This window comes from Trematomus bernacchii, unplaced genomic scaffold, assembly GCF_902827165.1.
Source record: "Trematomus bernacchii unplaced genomic scaffold, fTreBer1.1, whole genome shotgun sequence".
Classification (NCBI taxonomy): domain Eukaryota; kingdom Metazoa; phylum Chordata; class Actinopteri; order Perciformes; family Nototheniidae; genus Trematomus; species Trematomus bernacchii.
In genome coordinates this window covers 1,042,124-1,062,511 of record NW_022987625.1, presented here as the reverse complement: position 1 = coordinate 1,062,511, position 20,388 = coordinate 1,042,124, and the positions used below count along the sequence as shown (strand labels likewise).

General features: G+C 40.0%; 1 protein-coding gene across 1 annotated transcript; it reads left to right on the top strand.

Moving 5' to 3' along the window:
- Positions 1–3,630: 3,630 nt before the first annotated feature.
- LOC117484403 (thyrotropin-releasing hormone receptor-like) lies at positions 3,631–14,553 on the top strand. The gene is made up of 5 exons (XM_034132866.1): positions 3,631–4,013; positions 5,387–5,519; positions 6,227–6,378; positions 7,030–7,156; positions 13,966–14,553. The coding sequence occupies exons 1-5, from the start codon at positions 3,631–3,633 to the stop codon at positions 14,551–14,553; spliced, it is 1,383 nt and encodes a 460-aa protein (XP_033988757.1).
- The last annotated feature ends 5,835 nt before the right edge of the window (positions 14,554–20,388 follow it).

Below are 20,388 nucleotides of genomic sequence, written 5' to 3'. Positions count from 1 at the left end.
ACTCCTTTTACTGTTAATGTTGTTCATGAAGCATTATCTAAGTTAGATCCTAAGAAACCGGCTGGCCCGGACAACGTAGAACCTTTCTTTTTAAAGATAGCTGCAGATTTTATTGCTCCACCTCTCACTACTCTTTTTAACCTCTCCCTCAGCACAAATGCAATTCCAAAAGTATGGAAGTCAGCTTATGTCCTGCCTTTGCTAAAAGGAGGGGAAGCAACTATTTTAAATAACTATAGGCCAATCTCGAAATTGTCAGTTCTGGCTAAGGTTCTTGAACGCCTAGTGAGTGAACAAGTAAAGGAGTTTTTATGTAAAAATGACATCCTGTCTAAACATCAGTCAGGCTTCAGAAAGCAACATAGCACCATCACTGCGACAATGAAAGTGGTGAATGACATTACGAGTATTTTAGATAATAAGCAGAGTTGTGCAGCTCTATTTATTGACCTGTCCAAAGCGTTTGATACCGTCGATCATCACATCTTAAAGCAGAGGCTACTCAGTATTGGCTTATCCAGCCATGCAGTGGGGTGGTTTGTGAACTACCTCTCTGAAAGGTCCCAATGTGTTAACTTTGATGGGCTCACTTCTGAGTGGTTAAACATTGCTAATGGTGTTCCTCAAGGTTCTGTTTTAGGTCCACTTTTATTCTCCATATATATCAACAGTTTAGGTGAAAATGTGGATGAAGCTACTTTACATTTTTATGCGGATGATACCGTGATGTACTGTGCAGGTCCCTCGATTAAGGAGGCGGTTGTTAAATTACAGGCTGTTTTTAACATTATTCAGACTCAGCTCTCTGAACTTAAGCTTCTTTTAAATGTTGATAAAACCAAGGTAATGCTTTTTTCAAAAGCTAAAAAGACACCAGAGCCTGTTTTAGATATTGTTACTATGCAAGGACAAGTACTAGAAGTGGTTGCCTGTTATAAATACCTAGGTATCTGGCTTGATGATTGTCTTACTTTTAAACTTCATGTCAATAACCTGCTTAAAAAGCTTAGGGTTAGACTTGGTTTCTTTTTCAGAAACAAGTCCTGTTTCTCATTTGAAGCCAGAAAAAGGCTAGTCACTGTGACCTTTTGACCTGTGCTGGACTATGGTGATCTGATCTATATGAATGCACCTGCCCATTGCCTGAACAAGTTAGATGCCGCCTATCACAGCGCACTGAGATTTGTCACAAATTGTAAAGCACTTACACTTCACTGTACCCTGTATGCCAAGGCAGGTTTGCCATCACTTACTGTACAGAGGCTCAGTCATTGGTACACGTTTATTTATAAAGCTTTGTTGGGTAAACTCCCGTATTATATCTGCTCTCTGATAACACAGAGAGTTTCAAGCAGCTATTGTCTGAGATCGCATGATGTAGTCTTGTTAGATGTGCCAAGAGCAAGGACTGTCTTAGGTAAGACAGCTTTTATGTGCGCAGCTCCACTTGCTTGGAACAATCTTCAGCAAGAATTAAAACTGAGCAATCTCATTCCTCTGCATGTTTTTAAAGCTAGGCTAAATGAAATGCTCGTTGATACTATGGGTACTTGTAAATGTCTATAACTATGTAAATGTATCCTGTAAATATAATATATGATGTCCTTTATTGTTTTATGTTTCATGTGGAACCTATATGCTGCAGGTCTCCCTTGAAATAGAGATCTATGATCTCAATGGGACCAATCTGGTTAAATAAAGGTTTGAAATGAAATGAAATGAAAGCACGTTATTGAATTTTTTTGTTGAATATGTTATATTTGATGAAAAAATGTAAATATTAAGAGTACAAAATAGGGGGAAAGTAGAAGGCCAATGATAGAAATATAGAAGAAGAAGATACTGTAAGTGATCTCTACAATAAAACAGTTTAGTGCCGGATGTACAAAGAGGTTAATAGGAGGATGTGCAAAACAGACAAACTAATTAACCTTTATTAACACATTAAAGAATACTTTAGGTTAAGGTCTTCTTTTAAATAAGAAAAAAGCTTTGGGGGTATCTACAGATAAATATTAAGCCTGACAAAGTACTTAACGTCTAATATATTGCTTTCCTGCAATGTTAACTATGTTGAAGCACTTATTTTAACTGATATTATACATATTAATTATACACTTATGTATGTAGATAGTATAAGAAATGTGCAGAATATGACAGTTTAATGGTGGAGGTATACACACATATTGATATATGTCTTGTAATGCACTGTTGAGGAACCTGCGACCCAAGTTTTTCATTCATTGCATAACTACACCGTAGTTGTGTATATCAGGGGTTCCCAACCTTTTTTCCCAAGAGCCCCCCCAAATGACTCCTGTTGGATTTTATTGTAATGTAGCGACAAGGCTTTTAGTGACAATCATGTATTATATATATATAAAAAATAAAAAAAATAAAAAAGTCTAAATATGATATTTGGCCTCAAATCATCTGAGGCCTGGCGCCCCCCCTGCGATCTTTGGCGCCCCCCCCAAGGGGGGGAACCACTGGTGTATATGATATGTCAATAAACCTTAGAAAATCTTGAAATCTTGAAAGGGATGTGCAAATTAGCCATTATATACAGTTTTTAATTAACTATTAGTAGAGAATAACGAGTAATGAATATACTTTATAGAGATCTGCAGATAAATGTTTAGTCTTTTCAAGCACCAACTATCAAATATCTCTCCTGATTGTTGGCACTTGACAATCACCTTCCCTGAATTTGACTCAGGTGTAACTAAAGTCTGATTTAAGGGTTGTTTATATTTCACATCATTAATCAGAATCTGTAAAGTAACTAGCGGGGCTGGACCCGTTCGAGTCCAGTTTTGGATAGTCTGCCGTGGTTTCATTCAATTTCATAGAGCTGTTTGACGCTCGGCGTAACCTTGGCACACTGCCACTCCAACATCCAATCACAGAGCTTGAAGATTAATCACGGGGTTTGTCAAGCAAAGGACCTGTAGTCCCAAACGATAGCTGAGGATTATGGGTAGTGTAGTGTCTTCGGCCATCCTAAACTCAGTAAAACATATTTGCTATTTCATATCGCATTAACACCATATCCCAACGCATAAGCACCATTTTAACCACTTTTCGAGCACATCCAAGAAGCATATATCAACTTGGTCTGCCAGAATTGCAGTTGAGAGATTCACAAAGAGAAGTCTCTATAGGTGTTAATGTGGGTTTGACATTGACATTGAAAAGTTTATTTTCAATCAGTTCCCTCTTTGTCCAGTTAATTGCACTCCTTTTATATTTCTAGGTAACTCAGAGGGGGCCTGAGTGGAAGTCCTGGGATCATTTTCAACGTTGTTTTTTCCCTCTACTTATTAGAAAGGAAGATGAATGATGGGTCAGTAAAGGTGAGTGACAAAAGGAAAAACCAAGGTCAAAGACTTGTAACAAGCAAACTCCCAGCGTCTCCTCTGTAGTATGTATTGATAGCTCAGCTTGTCAACCTGTTAGCTCCAGTCATGTTACTTACAACTGGGCTGGCTTTAATTAGAAGTTAATGGTCTATATGAAGAGGAAAAACATGGCAAAATTACAGGGTAATGCCCCTCATCATTTTAATCTAATGAACATAACCTGCGATCAAAAATCACTTGGGGTGTAAAAAGCCAGCGGCTAGCAGATATGACTAACAACGTGAGCTCCAGAATGGACACCCCGACCAACATCTCTCTGAGTCCCAGCGCCGCCGTCTCTGACTCGCTGGAGTACAAGGCGGTGTCAGTGTTCCTGGTCCTTGTGGTTTGTGGTGCGGGCATCGTGGGAAACATCATGGTGGTCCTCGTGGTCCTCACCACCCGTCACATGAGGACACCCACCAACTGTTACCTGGTCAGCCTGGCCATAGCGGACCTGACGGTGCTGGTGGCGGCGGGGCTGCCCAACGTGTCCGACAGTCTGACGGGAACGTGGATATTTGGCCACGCCGGCTGCCTGGGCATCACCTACCTTCAGTACCTGGGCATAAACGTGTCCTCCTGCTCCATCACTGCCTTCACCCTGGAGAGGTGAGCATAGATAACTCTTCTCTGTACAGCTTCGGCTGGACATTAATTTGTTGAGTTGTTATTGGCATTGATTTTACTTTCGCGGAAAAATTACTTGTCTTTTAAATTGCATAGGCTGCATTGGACAAGTGTTTAAACTTAAGCTCTATATGTGAACGAGTCAGAATGTCCTCTGATGGCACGTCTTGTTTTTCTTAAAAATAGGAACCACTGACATCACATCGATGACAGTCAATGTGCAATCTATGGTGCTCCATTCTTATTTGCACAATTTGGTAATTTGCTGTTCAAAAAACATTTCAATGTCTTCGCTAAATAAAGTGGTTATAGAGTTTCCCTTATCTTTGTAGTAGTTATTGTGCCACAATCTAACCAAACCTTATGTCTGTAATGTTTTTGAAAGGAAGGAGTTTAACTTCTGTATTCATTCCACATTTTTCATCATCCGTTCACTGATGGACTTCACACATGTGCAGTGTATTGGTAAGGATTCAAGGAAGTGCAGTGTTGAGAGGAGCTCTGGAGCCAGAGGCAGGCAGTCAGCCCCCAGCTACACATAGAAAAACACAACCCACCACAGAAACCTCCTACAAATACATTCAACAGAACAAGTACAGTAAAAGTCATGAAGTCAATTATACAAAATTAGACCTAAAGTTTCGGAATGTTTTGGCCCATCATAAACTGTTATATTAACATAAATGCTGAGGCAGCACAAGGTACATCTTAGAGAGAGAGATAGAAAGATGTGCATCTTGTTCTGTCTATCTCGATCATCACCTAAAATATATATAAAATGTAATGCAGTAATGTCATCTAATATCTCAACCATCAAAAACAGCTAATAAGCTATGAAACAAGAAAATAGTCAATGATGAGCAGTGGCCTTCTTCACATATCCCATCAGAACTGTGACCGAGGCAGAATTGTATGAAAAACCTGGTGATCTCTCCATATCTTAATGCCAACTGCTTAGATGAATGATTGAACACCCAGGAAAACTCTCACACACAGCCTCAGGCCTATAAACCAAGAAGCTAGCATAACGTTTAGCAAGAGAGGAGGCGCTGCTCACTGCTCTGCTGCACATTTTTAGACACAAAAAAAAGTTTAGAGTTAATTTAGGCCTTGTAACTGATTCACCAGCACTTACTATGGTATGATCTTGCTTGAAGTGAATATATCTGCACTAACTGTAAGAAGCTTTGGATAAAAACGTCAGCTAAATGATATGTACTGTAATGTAATGTAGACAACTTAAAACCAGTAAACCTCGCTGTGATTACACAGTGTTATCTACTACCAACAGATGTTCAGGGTTAACATATTAACAGCCATGGTTGTGTTTGAACCTTCCATTTTTTTGCATGCAGGTACATAGCTATCTGCCATCCCATGAAGGCTCAGACCGTGTGCACAGTGTCCCGGGCCAAGCGGATCATCGCAGGCGTGTGGTTCTTCACCTGCGTCTACTGCATGTTGTGGTTTTTCCTGGTGGACATTCAGGTATAAATAAATGTATATACTGCATTTTGCATTCCTTTGTGTGTGCAAGAGGGTTCTGGGTTTGAGCCCACTGGCTTGCTGGGCGTGTACAGTCTGCATGTTCTCCTGGTGTTAGCATGGGGACTTCTCCGGGGGGGCCAACTTCCTCTCACAGTCCAAAGACATGCAGGTTAGAGAAATGTTGATTCTACATTTTGTTTGAATGTGCTCTTGAATGGTTGTCTCTCATTTGTCAACCGGGGTGTAACCCGTGTCTCGCCCAACGTCAGCCCCCCCAACCCTGTAAAGCGCAGCTACAGATAATGAATGAGAGGTTTACCTGCAGCAGATTGATCAACAACTATTCAAAAATTAGGCATTTGATAAAAAAAAGTTTTCTTAGTATAAACATACATATAATGAAGTGTAAGGTGCAAATGTACATTTATATGTATATATTTTAATACTTTAATATTGATACATTGCTATGGGAGGCTATATAAGTAAATTATGTCCTTCACAGGGACTGCAAAGTAAGTCCTTACATGAGTCATGAACACATGATTTTTTTTTCTGATAAACAATTGTTCATATTGCGGTTCAACTGTCAAACTTTTGTAAGACTTCTGTAGAATTTCTGAGAGTAGTGTCATTGTGTTGAGATGTGTAAGATGTGTATGAGCTGGATGCCTGTTTTAACCTAGCGTCTCTACCATGTGTGACATCAGGTGAACCAGGACGGACATGTGCAGTGTGGCTACAAAGTCAAACGGGAGCTCTACCTGCCCATATACCTCATTGACTTCGCCATTTTCTACGTCATACCGCTGCTCCTCGCCATCGTGCTGTATGGCTTGATAGCACGGATCCTCTACCTCAGGTACTGTTAAAGGACTTTCACACCATATCATACATGTTCGTTCATTCATTCATTCATTAGACCCTCCACCAATTTTAAACATGTAAAGTATCAGTTTATTCAGCGTGAGAAGTACTGCCCAGCCTGTGAAAGAGTGGAAGAAAATCTTCTATGGATCTTGAGGAGCCTTGTCTGCGAGAATAACCCTGATGATGTCATTTGTTGTTTTGCGTTTGTTTTCTCTCAGCCTGGCCTTGGAGTTAAACATTAACACAACTAACCTAATAGTTATGTGACATTTTTTGACATTTAGTTAAAGTCACTGTTTCAGTTTTTTCAGTGCAGGCAAAGTCACAATGCAATAATCTTTCCAGCTTCATTATGGAAAACATGGGCTCCAGTGGTTTCAGAGGTTCACCTATACCAGCCCCCATTTAAAATGTTAGCACTAATATGGGTTAGAAGAAACCGGCTTCACCTTCTACTGGATTCAGAAGGCAGTGATCATCTGTTCACAATTGGGTAAAGAGTATATAAAACAATATCTAAAGTCGTTTTTGTTTCAAATCAGCTCCTCCTTTTTTTTTATACAGGATTTCAAGACCCATACATAAACCCTACAGCACATGCTAGAAGCAGACCAGATGTAACATGCTGCTTGTGTCCCCCCAGCCCGCTGTCCACCCTCCCTGACACCAGCGCCACCACCCTGCGCCGCAGCTGCCGGGACGCCTCTGAAGCTGGGAGGAAGGCGGGTCGCCAGAGCCGGCCAAAGAGCGCCCTCTCCTCCAGGAAACAGGTATCTGCCCCATCCCACATTTAACCCCTTCTGCGCTGTCATTTCTTGCTTACACAAGTAATTGCTGTGCGATAGCTTTAGTCACATTTGACCCCGGTCACGTCTTTGGCTGTGTGTGTGATCTGCTGGGAATATAGAGGCAGCGATTCCGTCTTCACAGCATGGTGATTATCCTTTGCCTCAGAACAGTGGCCTCTCTGCACCTCTCTGTCCTCACTGTTAGGAGGCCCTGAAGGCAATCGTGGCAGTAATGGCTTCTTTTCCTCAGGCTGAGCAGTCAAAGAGCCTTTAACAGAGAAAGCCCTCTGTGAAACAGAAACATGGTGCTCCTGCAAAACATTCCCTCAGGCTGTGTGCTCTTAAAAGCATCTGCCTTTGGAAGCCTATATCCACTCTGAAGGGTTACAACAAAGTGTGTCTCTGTCGAGGAAGGGCTAATTTGTGTTCACATTTTGTTCTTTCAAAAGTTGAATGGGAATTAAGAAGCCATTGTACAGAGATCTGTGTTCGCTACTAAAGCAACCAAAGTTTCTGTCTCTGAATGTACATTTTTGTATTTAACTATATATATACTGTATGTATGTATATATATTATACTCAAACATCTTAAAATAGATTCTTTCAACTAGCCTTTTTTCTTCTAATGTTATTACATGGAAGACAAAAGAAGGTGTTAGCATTACCAAGGTACCATTAAGCTTCAAATGAAGTCCTTGTCTGATTGTTTTTCAGCAGCTGATTATTGTTCAATCAACAATTCAGTTTCCTGTCTCCCTCTCTTCTGGTGGCAGAGTCATGTTCCTACAGGTTATCTGCCTGGTTCACCTTGAAGGGCCGCCTTGACCTTTTGAATCGACTTTTAAAACACTGAGTAGACTTTTTCTTTTTTAATGTGGGATTTTATTTTTGCCTGAGTTGGAAATCAATGAGCAGCTACAGAAGTTGCAGATTAAGTTTGACAGAAATCTGTGTCCAGTTCTGAATTAGTGTCAGCAGGATTAAAAAAAAAAAAAGTATGGTGGTAGTTTTTCTTCTGTGATTTCACTGTCCCCACATGGAAAGAAAATGTGTGATTACATACCTTCATCTCGTCCAATACAAAACCATATACAGAGCACATTATACTCAACATGCACAGAATTTGACAGACCATAACACCATAGATAAATAATTACATGCTGTCTTGGTTTTTCATCCAGTTTTCTCTTTTTGGATAAAAGTTGAATAAAATCTTCCTCCATCTTAATCTGAAAACATCCAGCATCTGCCCCACTTTGTTTATCTGGAGACATCTGAGAAAATGTACATTTAAAACAGGAGAGACTTATTTTGGCTTAAAGAATATTTATCCCCTGGGGACCAATGGGAGGAAGAGCATGCTGAAGATCTGGGTTGCGATCCAATAATCCAAAAATCAGCTCCTAAATTCTAACCCTATCGTCTATTCCTTGACCTCTGAGTGAAACGTCATGGGGTTAAGGGATAGTGGATAGGAGAATTCAAAAGGATTTAGGAGAAGAGACTGCGGTACTTTAGAGAATCCGACTGCACTTTCACTATCCGACGTGTTTATGATGCGCCAGCGGACGTCATAAATGTGCGTCTGCTGCTGTGGGGAAACTATGGAAACTACAGTTTTCTATACAGCGGACGACAACATGGATGTTTAATAAGAACGAGGGACTACTGTAAACTCATCTAGAGACTCTGCACCGTGCTCTGATGCTGTTGCTTTATGCTTTATGAACATGGACAACAGAGAAACATATTCTTCATGACCAAAGTTGGAATTGAAATAAAAAGGAAAGTGAAACTTATGCTCGTCACCCTCTCCCTCCGGTCCACATTAATACAAATGATCCCAATACGTATGATTGTATGAACTATGAAAAGATCTTAAAATCAATACAAATGTATTTATTATAAACGTTAGTCCTTAACATCTATCACTGTGTATATCACCATTCAAACATCTTTTAAAAGTTGAACAAACCCCACACAGCTCAGTAAAGACTGTGACATGTTGACTTTATTTGATCATTTCAGTAAAAACTAACGTTCATATTTCTCTTTTTGATTATAATACTGATGAACGTTCAAAACAAAGCACTTTGGCAACTTACCACATACGTTTTAAAAAGCTTAATAAGCACCGTAACTTTCATGATATCATTTCTCGGTCATAATCGGTTGTTTCCGTGAATGGCCGACTGTTGTGTGACGGCAAATACTGCGGCTGCAAGGCATTGTGGGGCAGCATTTTCTCCTCTCCTTACGTAAAGGGAGGTCCAGTGGTTCCTAAGCTAAAGGAGGTTATAAAGGAAGTTTGAAACCTCCTTTCTAGAGCAGCGGTTTTCAAAGTGTGAGGCGCGCCTCCCCTGGGGGGCGCCAGAGAGCTTCAGGGGAGGCGCAGCGTGAGAAAGAAATAACGAGAAACAGTGAAATCTGGCTAGTTAACTTCAGCTAACTTTATGCGAGCGGCAACATGGATCGGTTTTTTGTGAAGTTACCTAAAGTGAAAGAGGAGACAGCGTCTGGCAGAAAACGTCAGCTTTGTTTTGAAATAAAAGTTGTGGCTCATCGGACATTTATGAGAGAAAGTCTCTAATGTCCGAGTGCAAGTGAATGCAGCACAAGATGCGAGCCTTGTAACCCCTCCCCCAGCCCTGGCGCGAGCGAGGAAATGTGATAGGCGGCGATTTCATTTGAACGGGATGGCGCATTCGGATCCAAGTAGACGGAAGGAGTGAGGTGTTTGCGGTCTACAATGACAGAGAAGAGACTGTCAAGTTTGGCTGTACTCAGCATTGAATCAAAACGCACTAAAGCTTTGATCTTAATAAGTTTGTGAGGCGTTTTGCTGAACAAGATGGTAATCGCCGCATTCAGCTGTAATAGGCATGTCAACTTGATGCTCTGCTAACGTATGACTCGATGAGCATAAAAAACTGTTAAGACGATGACCTTACGTGTGTAAATATATTTTTTTCTTTGTGGGGGTCTACGCCCAAAAAACTGTTTTAAGTCCTGAGAAAGTCAAATAAGATGGTGTGTAAAACTACACTGCCCAGCCAAAAAAAAGTCACCACTTTGATTTAACTAGGCCAGTAGGTAAGGACTTTCCACTGGATAATAATACCCCTGCATTATAGCAACAACAACAATAATAATAATAATAATAATAATGGCAATAATAATTGGGAGGGGGGGGCGCGGCTGTTCTTATGTTCTCTGAGGGGAGGCTCACCTTCCCACACTTTGAAAACCCCTGATCTAGAGAATTGGAACGGCACTTATCATGGCTGCCACTGAGGGAATTCCAGGGTCATTTCACTCCGTTAGGAAGGTTCCTAAGCTAAATGGACTATTGGACCGCAACCCACGATTTGATGCTGAGTGAAGTTGAGGAGCCTGGCTGGACGTGGATCTAACGACAGGAGGTGGATGGGGGGATGTCCCCCGCATGGACGCCCTAAATGACAGGTTACTACAGGTCAAAGCCGAACAGTTACAAAATCTGACAGCAGCATGATGATTGGATGTTGGAGATTGTGTCTAAAAGTAGTCGGTTAACTAATAGAGTGGACGCCCGCCCATAATCAGCTGATTACAGGCAGCAGGAGGAGTGAGAATAAACTGTTCTGATTAAAGATGAATTAGTTCATTAATCGTATAACATTTATACATCCCAGAGGAGAGATTAAACTATGGTGAGCCCCTGACCTTTTATTCATTGCCATCATCAAGTTAAAAATACTTTAGTTACCAATAGTGTACTTTACTTTATTTATGATACAATACCTGAAAATGACCTCACTAGCGTCTCATTCGTACTTTATATTCAGTGATAATCAGCTAATCATAACACCTTACATCTTGTAGAAGGAAAACCATTCCTGAAGAGATGTTCTCACATACTTAATTAGTATTATTCTGTCATTAATAATAATAATAGCTTGCATTTATATAGTGCCTTTCAAGGGACCCAAGGTCGCTTTACAAGTAATATAGCAAAAACAAACATAACAAAACAAAAGTCAGACAGACAAAACAACAGACTTATTAATCATAAGTTATAAAGACACATTCATACATACATACATAAAAACATCCCTTTTGTTCTGGAAGCGTGTTTGGGAAGATATGTGTTCATCACAAACACATTTATTATCGTTAGTATGCAAATCTGGACAGGACCATTGCTAATCCCCAGCAGAAATTGGATTCTAAACTGAAGCACTTTTTTGTCCTCTGTGGTCTATAGGGAGGCGCAAGTGCAGGGTCGGCTCTAGAACAAATCGAATGGGGGTGCAATCATTTACCATGGGGGGGGCACACACTGCCGTCAACAACCAACACACAAACACCAAAGCAACTTCAATTTTAAAACATGTTGTAAAGTCTCTTGTTTTCACACACACTGCAGGGTGTAGTGTTATTTCTTTGCGCACCTATGACTTGTGCATACATGCACGGTTGTGGCACGACCACCAAAACAGAAACATATGGACATAGGCCACCATATAAAAAGTGTGCAAATTTATTAATATCCTATCCATGTGAACATGTTTTAGGTGGGGGGTGGACCTAACCTCCTCTAGGGGGGTCCGGGGGCATGCTCCCCCGGGAAGATGTTTTTTAAATATTGAAGTTAAAAGCATCAATCTGGTGCACTTTGAGAGCAAAATTAAGAGATCTATGGATACCTCTCTCAACACCCATATGAAACAGAACTGTAAACAGATTTACTTTTTCTTTATTTTACAAATCACTCCCCTTTTAAACTTTATTCTTCTTTTACTGTCATATAGTATTTCATACCTGTTTTTCATTTATTCTCTTATTTAATAATAACTATAATGATCATATAAAGGTGTTCCTCGGAAATACCGTTTGAGACCTACTGAGATAACTTAAGTTAATGATCTAAACACTGACAGAGTCCTGACCTTACCTCACTGAGCTGTAGTTATCTGAGCCTCTCAGTCTGACAGGAGAGGACTCTCCTCCACACTTGTTGTAGAAACAGCTCTTTATATCCGTTAGCATAGCTAGCTAACCAGATGCTAACAACAACAAAATGCGCTCTTGCCACACATATGAGCCGAGCTTGAATGAAACACAGAGACCCAGAAGTACTTGTACTGTACTGTATCATATTATTTTCGATGTATTTACTGTATAATCAGTGTAACAGATGAACAGATCGCCACTGGGCTTACAACTAAACAGTCAGCCACGTAATGACAACAAAACAAAGGTCGGGGGTCATTGGTCAAGCAACACACCAATCAACGAGCAGCAGTGAGCACACCTCAGGCTGTTTTTTATTTGTATTCTATATTTCTGATTTATTTCACACAAAAAACATTTAGTGGAAACGTTTTCACTTATAATATGATAACAAAACAAAACACAGACAAAAGTGTCAGGGCTTGCCTGCCCTGCGTTGGGGGGGCACAGTGACTCGTTTGGGGGGGGCATGGCCCGCGAATGACCCCCCATGAAGCCGACCCTGCGCAAGTGTCAGCAGTCAATGAGGAAAAAAACAGTCAATAAAATTACTTTTTTCAAAAATCATGAAAGAGCATAACAATGGGAGGTCCTTAAGGCAACATTCATTATTGTGCACATGAAACATTCCACTAATGGGTCCAGGAGTGTGAGATTATCTGTGTCACTGTGTCTCTGTGTGAGGCTCACTCATCAACTCTCATCAGAAGGCAGAGGAGATCCTAATCTCACGTTCAAGGGGCTCCATCTAGGATCCAAAGTTTTGCATAATGTGATTTGGGATTTACATTGAAGTGTGCTTAATACTGCAGATGATTTTACTCTCTCGCTTGTTCAATAGGCACTTTATGCTCTTTCATTCATCATTTTATAACTCAATCTGATAGGAGTTTGATAAACTTGTGTATGCCAGAGAATGGCACTTTTATGATTTGAGATGAATAGAGTGGGATGTGAGATCGTATAGTCTGTGAGAGTTTCTCATGTCTGTGATCTCCTCAAGTGCATGTTGAAGAGGAGAAGTGGGGAGGCTTGGTCGTTGTTGCCCCGGGTAAGTGGATAGCATCAGAGGCTGAATGTGAATTATATGGTTTGATTTCTGGATTCATTCTTGGAGGATGCTGTGTTCAGATCTGATTTGTGTGTAATGACAGAGAGTCAAGTATCCATAATGTCAGTCATAATATGCATATTCAAAATGTCATCCCAGTGCTTTCTGCCTCATTATGGCAGCACAAATATAATTAGAAAGCTCTCCTCCCTGGCTCCTTCATGTTTAAATAAACATTTTCTTGTACATCAGTTTCCCTTTTTAACTACCTGCAAAGCTGGCTTACACTGGCTTACTGCTTAAGAGCTGGACACAGACATTCATCTCCAAAAGGTTCTTATGGAGAGGAGGCGTGTGCACTTCCTGTATCTACCTGTCACACAGGGGAGGATCTGGGTGGAAGGGGGCTGTTATTGGCAACTGATTAAATGAATCTTTTCAGCTTCACTATGTCTCGCACTGGTTCAAAAATGTAGGAGCTTTTACCATGGTCACCAACCAGTGGTGGGGTGGTGACGACGGTCAAGGCATGCTGAGGGTGTTTCACTTCACCTGGCAGTCTCGTTTGCGAGATAACAATGGATGCCAATGATGAACATTAGAGCCACCATCAGAGGCTAAACTGTTGCTGAAGGGATTGATTTGTCTAACAGGATTACATTTGTCAATAAATCAGAGTCTTCATTTGTTTATATCTTAAATCACAGCTGCTCTAATGTGGTGTAATGCTATCTCTACTTCTCAGGTGACAAAGATGCTGGCAGTAGTGGTGATCCTCTTTGCTCTTCTGTGGATGCCATACCGGACTTTAGTTTTGATCAACTCTTTTGTGTCCACACCTTATCTGGATGCCTGGTTCCTCCTGTTTTGTCGGACGTGCATCTATGCCAACAGCGCTATAAATCCTGTCATATACAATGCTATGTCTCAGAAGTTTCGCTCAGCCTTTCGCGGGCTTTACCGTTGCCAGAGACCAGAGGCTAATCATAGGACACTATCAATGATTCAGACTGGCTTCGGCACCGTCAGAGACCCACGAACCTCGCAGGCCGATAGCAATGGAACCAATGAAAAGGCTAGGAGAGACCTAATGAAAACTGCAATTGAGATGACCTCACAGCAAAATGGAAGCAGCCACCAGGAGACAACAACTGTCAATGGCAAGGCAGCAGACCATGCCACCAACATGGGCCCAGCTGCTCTCAGATCTGTTGGGGGTCCAGCTGAGACGGCTCTATCTGGAGATCAGGTGTTAGGTTGGCCTTCATTAGATGACACTACAGTTTATTTAGCAGACAGACCTGCAGCCGTCCATCAGCAGGAGAACATTTAAGTTTCTATATCACCATATAATAGGATATCTATGAATTTGTAAGTACACAATTTAAATCCAACAAGAAAGAAAAGCCATCATTTTAATTGAGCTGGTTCCATCTGGTGACTTCACAGCCGTAGACAACTAATGTATAGGATTCGCTTTATTGTAAAGACAAAAGAAAAAGATACTTGTGACTTAGAATATTTAATGATTCCAAAATAGTCATTTTTTGCCACTCACATTTAAAGAACCAATACAAAACAAAATATGTTTTACTTTCTGACAAACTGAAAGTCAGTTATTATGAATTCAAGGACAAACAAGACCGCATCTACTGCAATTTAAAGAATTGTGTCATCCATATCTTTGAAAGAAGAATTTGACGTGACAAACAAAAAGTTAGACATTATTATCTTTCAACATAGCTGTCCCTATTTCAATCACTCTTTTCTAAGATGTTTATCAAAGTATATCAAATATGCATCATAACCATCATGTTTGAGGTCATACATGTGACATTTATTTATTTTTCACCCTACTTTTAATAACCAGCCGTTAGCTAACATTGACCGTTTTGAAGAGCAGCACACTGCTTCATCGGCATAAGTCGTTTCTCTTTATTTTTTACACCAGCAACATTGTCAATGTCAATTCACACTAAAATAATATTCACTTATGGGGAAAAATGCATCAGGAGATGTTATTTGTGTGACAGTCAGACAGAGAATTACTACTTTCCAGCGGCAGCTGCCGTTAGTAAACAGTAGGCTTAACCCCAGTGTTTCTTTTAAGAATATGTTTTACTTTTCTTTTTTTGTATTACTGCTTTTGTTGTTGATATGCTGTGTATTTGATTTGGGGCGGTGGGGAATTGTGACCGCATGCTTTGTTGCCGCCTGAACGGCCTGCTCTTAAGCCATGTAAAGCACTTTGTTACTTTGTTTTAGTGCTGCATAAATAAAGGTATTACTATTATTATAATATTAAGAGCAACATAAACACAGCTCTAAATGATATTCTTTCTGGTTAACCTTGACGTCATGACTTGGCTCCACTCGGGCAATGTGCGCTCGACAACCAAACTGGATCTCATTTGGTTTGGAAATTGAACCAACTGCAAACAACTAGCACCAGCACGGAACTGATTTCAGTGGGAAAGGGGTAACAGTGACCATAAGCGTTCAACCTTACAACAACTATTCTGATGATTCATATGTAATCGTGAACAGAAATACTTAGTTCATTATTTGATGAAAGTATGTTTTTTTTGTACACACTATGTCAGTGTAATGAAATGGTTTTCTGTAGTAATTAAATGACATAGTAAGGCATTCAGTTACTTAAAGATTCAGATCTTTATGGCAATTATTTGCTTCCATTAACTTATCCCATAAATCAGCCTACCCTTTAACTGATGAGAACACTAACACCAGTGATCATGTCTCCTTACCTTTACCATGCTAATACTTTAGCAACTTAGCATACACATGTGCATTGCATACTGTGCATTGTACGTGTGGTTATTAGCTCTGTGACAACACTAATGGGAGAAAGTGAGTGTAAATAACTTTTCACATGAGGTTCATGAGGATTTATTAGCTAGGATTATTTTTATCTAGTTGGCAGCGTATCAAACATGCACTAGGAAGCTGTGTACTATTTTTACAAGGAGGAATAATGGAAAGTTGAAATAGTCTAAACAAATGAAACTCTTGAATTACATGCTGCATGTAAATATGGCCGACTGTTCTTCATCCTTTATTTGATGTAGTGAAATGATGATGTACATTGCTGTCAGTGATATTTAAGTTATGATGGTTTTGGTTGAAATTTTATTTTGGATTTGTGAAACGTGACCCTGCTGGGTCTACTTCAAGGTTCAAGGTTCTTTATTTGTCGAACATAGCTACAGTGTAGTTACGTCGATGAAAATCTTGTGTCACAGGCTTCTCCAACAGTGCAACACAATTATGGAGGACGGAATATGACTTAAGTATAAATAAATAAATGTGTAAATAAATGAATGAAGAAATACAGGAATAAATAAATAAATACGTAAATAAATAAATGCATAAATAAATATGGAAATAAATACACCAATGTACAAATAAATAAATAAAAGTCAAATAAAACAGAACACACGTTATTATATATCTTTCATATATTTCTACATTTACGCGACATACATTTATTTATTTATGTGTCCGTATGCTAATGAGGTGGGCGGTCCTAACCTCAGTCTGAAGCAGGATTCGCCAATTGTTGGAGCCAGGCAGAAGCAAGAGATTTGTGGCAAGTCACATCTGTTCATTCTGTGTACAGTGTACACCCACGGCAACTCGCTAATAATGGCTTCTTTAATAATTGTTCTTTCGCACACCCGTTCGCGATGTCCCCAGCGGTGTGCCCCCAACGAAGATGTGCTTCAATAACGTTTGGGGGCAACATGTAAGATGGACGCCCAAGGGTCGCCTCCTGTTTCCGAGAGGATTTCAAGTTGGCGGGCAACCTCTTGAAGACTCTCAAACACAGCTGGGTTAACATCCACATCCATGTCGAGCTGAGCCAAGTCCTCTATACATCGTTCCACACGAAACTGGACATAGAGAGGACATAGTCTTTTGGTTCTCCGTTCTCTAAATGGTCCGCTAATGATCTCCAATGGCTCTTAAACCAATACCCATAAATAATCCTTACAACTGTGGATAAACCATGGATGTATAAAGATAAGGGCTAAACAGTAAAGCTCCTGCATTCGAATCAGCGCGGTTAGCCAGGCGTTAGTATAGCCCTCTGCCAGAAATGATCACACACTCCTGTAACCAATCCTGCTTCAGACTGAGGTTAGGACCGCCCACCTCATTAGCATACGGACACATAAATATAAATAAATGTATGTCGAGTAAATGTAGAAATATATGAAAGATATATAATAATGTGTGTTCTGTTTTATTTATTTATACATTGGTGTATTTATTTCCATATTTATTTATGAATTTATTTATTCTTTTATTTGTGTATTTATTTCAACATTGATTTATTTCTGTATTTATTTCGTCATTTATTTATTCCTGTATTTATTTCGTCATTTATTTATTCCTGTATTTAGTTATTTATTTACTTATTCCTGTATTTCTTCATACATTTATTTACACATTTATTTATTTATTTATTTATACTTAAGTCATGTTCAGTCCTCCATACACAATAACACAGATAAACAGAAAAATATAGTGCAAGTAAATAGTAAATACAAGAAGAAAATAGTCTAAAAAAGTGAAATAGTGCAATAAGAGTCTATATGCAAGTCATTGAAATATGATATATTGGGTAAATAGATAAATCATTTTTAAGTAGCAGCCAGATGAATATTGTGGATGTTGTTTCAGCAGTTCAGGTGTTTAACAGTCTTATTGCCTGTGGGATGAAACTGTCTTGCTGTAGTGAACAACATGTATTTCAGTCTTTATGCCCCTAAAAAGATGCTTTATTACGATTGAGTAAGCAGAATAACCTGTTGTTTATTAACATATTTTAGCTTTTTCAAAATGTGCTATGTTTGTTTGTTTGTAGCCTTTATTTAACCAGGTGAAAGCCCCTTGAGATCAAAATATCTATTTTTCAAGGGTGACCTGCAATGTGTACTTGGCAGTGCTGATGTTTGGTTCAACAAATAGCTTTAGATATTTACAGATTCATTTAAATGTGAGAAGAATGTTGTGATTTTTTCCCCCCAATCAGGGGCAGTGTAACAATCTGTAAACACAACAAAGACATAATCCTATCCTATTAATATGTTAAACATCTAGTTGCTAATTTGTTCTGTCGGTGGCTTGTATAATCAGAGCTATCTTGCTGAAAACCTCTGCGATGCATGCACATGTGGTGCATGACAGCTGAATGCAAAACAGTTAGCGGAAATGTGACGGGACGCTCTGTAGAATTAAGGGGCAGTGCAGAGTTGGTTCTAATTCTTGGTGCTTTGATTATTTAAGTGGAAACATGATCTTCTTTAAATATTCGTTCTACTAATTTCTATTCCTATTCCCTTTAAGCCCAACCAGTGTCCTTAGATTCCACAGATTAGCACTGCGGAGTGGAAGACAAGCTGAATAGCTAAACTAAAGGCAGGACGGTTATGGCGCATTTCCACTACACGGCCTCGCTCGGCCTCGCTCGGTATGGCTAGGCCTTGTTAGGACTGGCTCACTTTATGGCGCATTTCCATTACAGTTTAGGAACTGGGGTAGTATCTATAGTAATGCAGTGTAGGCGGAGCCGTGACGTCATCTTCAATGAGAACCCCAGAAAACCAACATCAGCCGTTAGCTGTTAGCACTCAGAGCTCACAGCTCCTCATATCGGTTCAGAAACTAGACAAAAGTTAAACAAGTACAAACCACAGACTAGAGATGTCCCGATCCGATCACGTGATCGGGGATCGGAGCCGATCACGTGATTTTCAAAAGATTGGAATCGGGAGAAAAAAATCGGGGATCGGGAATTTTATTTTTATTTATTTATTTTTTAATAAAACATTTTTATTATTTTATTTAATGTTACAAAACAAAAATGACCATGTTCACGTCTTAAAGTCATCCTGAGGCCTTAGTTTTGGTTTAAAATTACACAACATCATGTATGTGTTGCTTCTTTTGGGCTTGTTTTCATCGACCTGGTTGCTTATTTCTCTCAAATCTGGCAACAGAGTGGGCGCAGTGTCTAATAGTAGCAGTAAGCTAACGAGAGGCTACGTTCAGCTGGTGCCTCTGGAGTCGGGACAGAGAAAATGTCAGGAGTTTGGAAGTATTATAAAATTGAAAGCGAAGGCAGTGTAACAGCCAGATGCAATGTTTGCAAGGCGGAGGTTCCGCATGGTGGAAAGAACAGAGCTACGTTCAACACGACCAATCTAACACAAACACCAACAACAACAACACAACGAGTACACAGCGGCCACTCAGGTAACGGCACTGAAACAAGCGACACTTTCAGAGACTTTTAAAAGGAAAGAGAAACTGCCCCAGAACAGTGAAAAGGCCAAAAAAATAACAGCCAAGATAGCTGAATTCATCGCGTTGGATGACCAGCCGTTATCTGTTACCTTTTTTTTCTCTTAATGCATTGCATAAAGATCGGATCGGGAAAAATCGGTATCGGCAGATTGTCAAAATCAAATGATCGGAATCGGGAGCAAAAAAAGCTGATCGGGACATCCCTACCACAGACTGCCTGTGTCATGGCGAATACAGTCGCTGCTTTATTTATGTCTGTATAGGTTGTTGTGAGTGTGGACGGTCGGAGCATATACTGCGTTAGCTTAGCCGATCTCCATTTAGACAACACACATTTTAAAAGGTTTGTCGCCTGCCGTCTGTCTGCAGACTTGTCAAAGCATTAATTCATGGTTTTTACTAACCGGTATCAGTATGTTGTTACTTCGGCATCATTTTGAAACGTGTATTACAATTAAATCACGGTCAAATATGTTCATCTTGTTGTAGTTGTAGCCCCCTTGCCAGCGATTCTCTCTCTAGTTTAGCATACTCAGCCCGACTCAGCCTGGTTGTTGGCCCGGAAAGAACCTCGATTTTATGGGGCCAGAAAAACTGTGAAATAGTACCCGCTAGCCGGTACTACGCTAAGTGGAAACGCAACCAAAAACGGGCCCCGCACGGCTCGGCACGCTTAAAGCGAGCTCGGCGCTGTAGTGGAAATGCGCCATTAGACTCTGTTTCATGCGCAGAGGAACAAGTACAAATGTTGAGAACATTTTTAAACTGATGTATAGTTTTTACATGTGTCTGTACTGGCAGATGTAAATATTATGTTTTTCAAGTCTTTATTTAA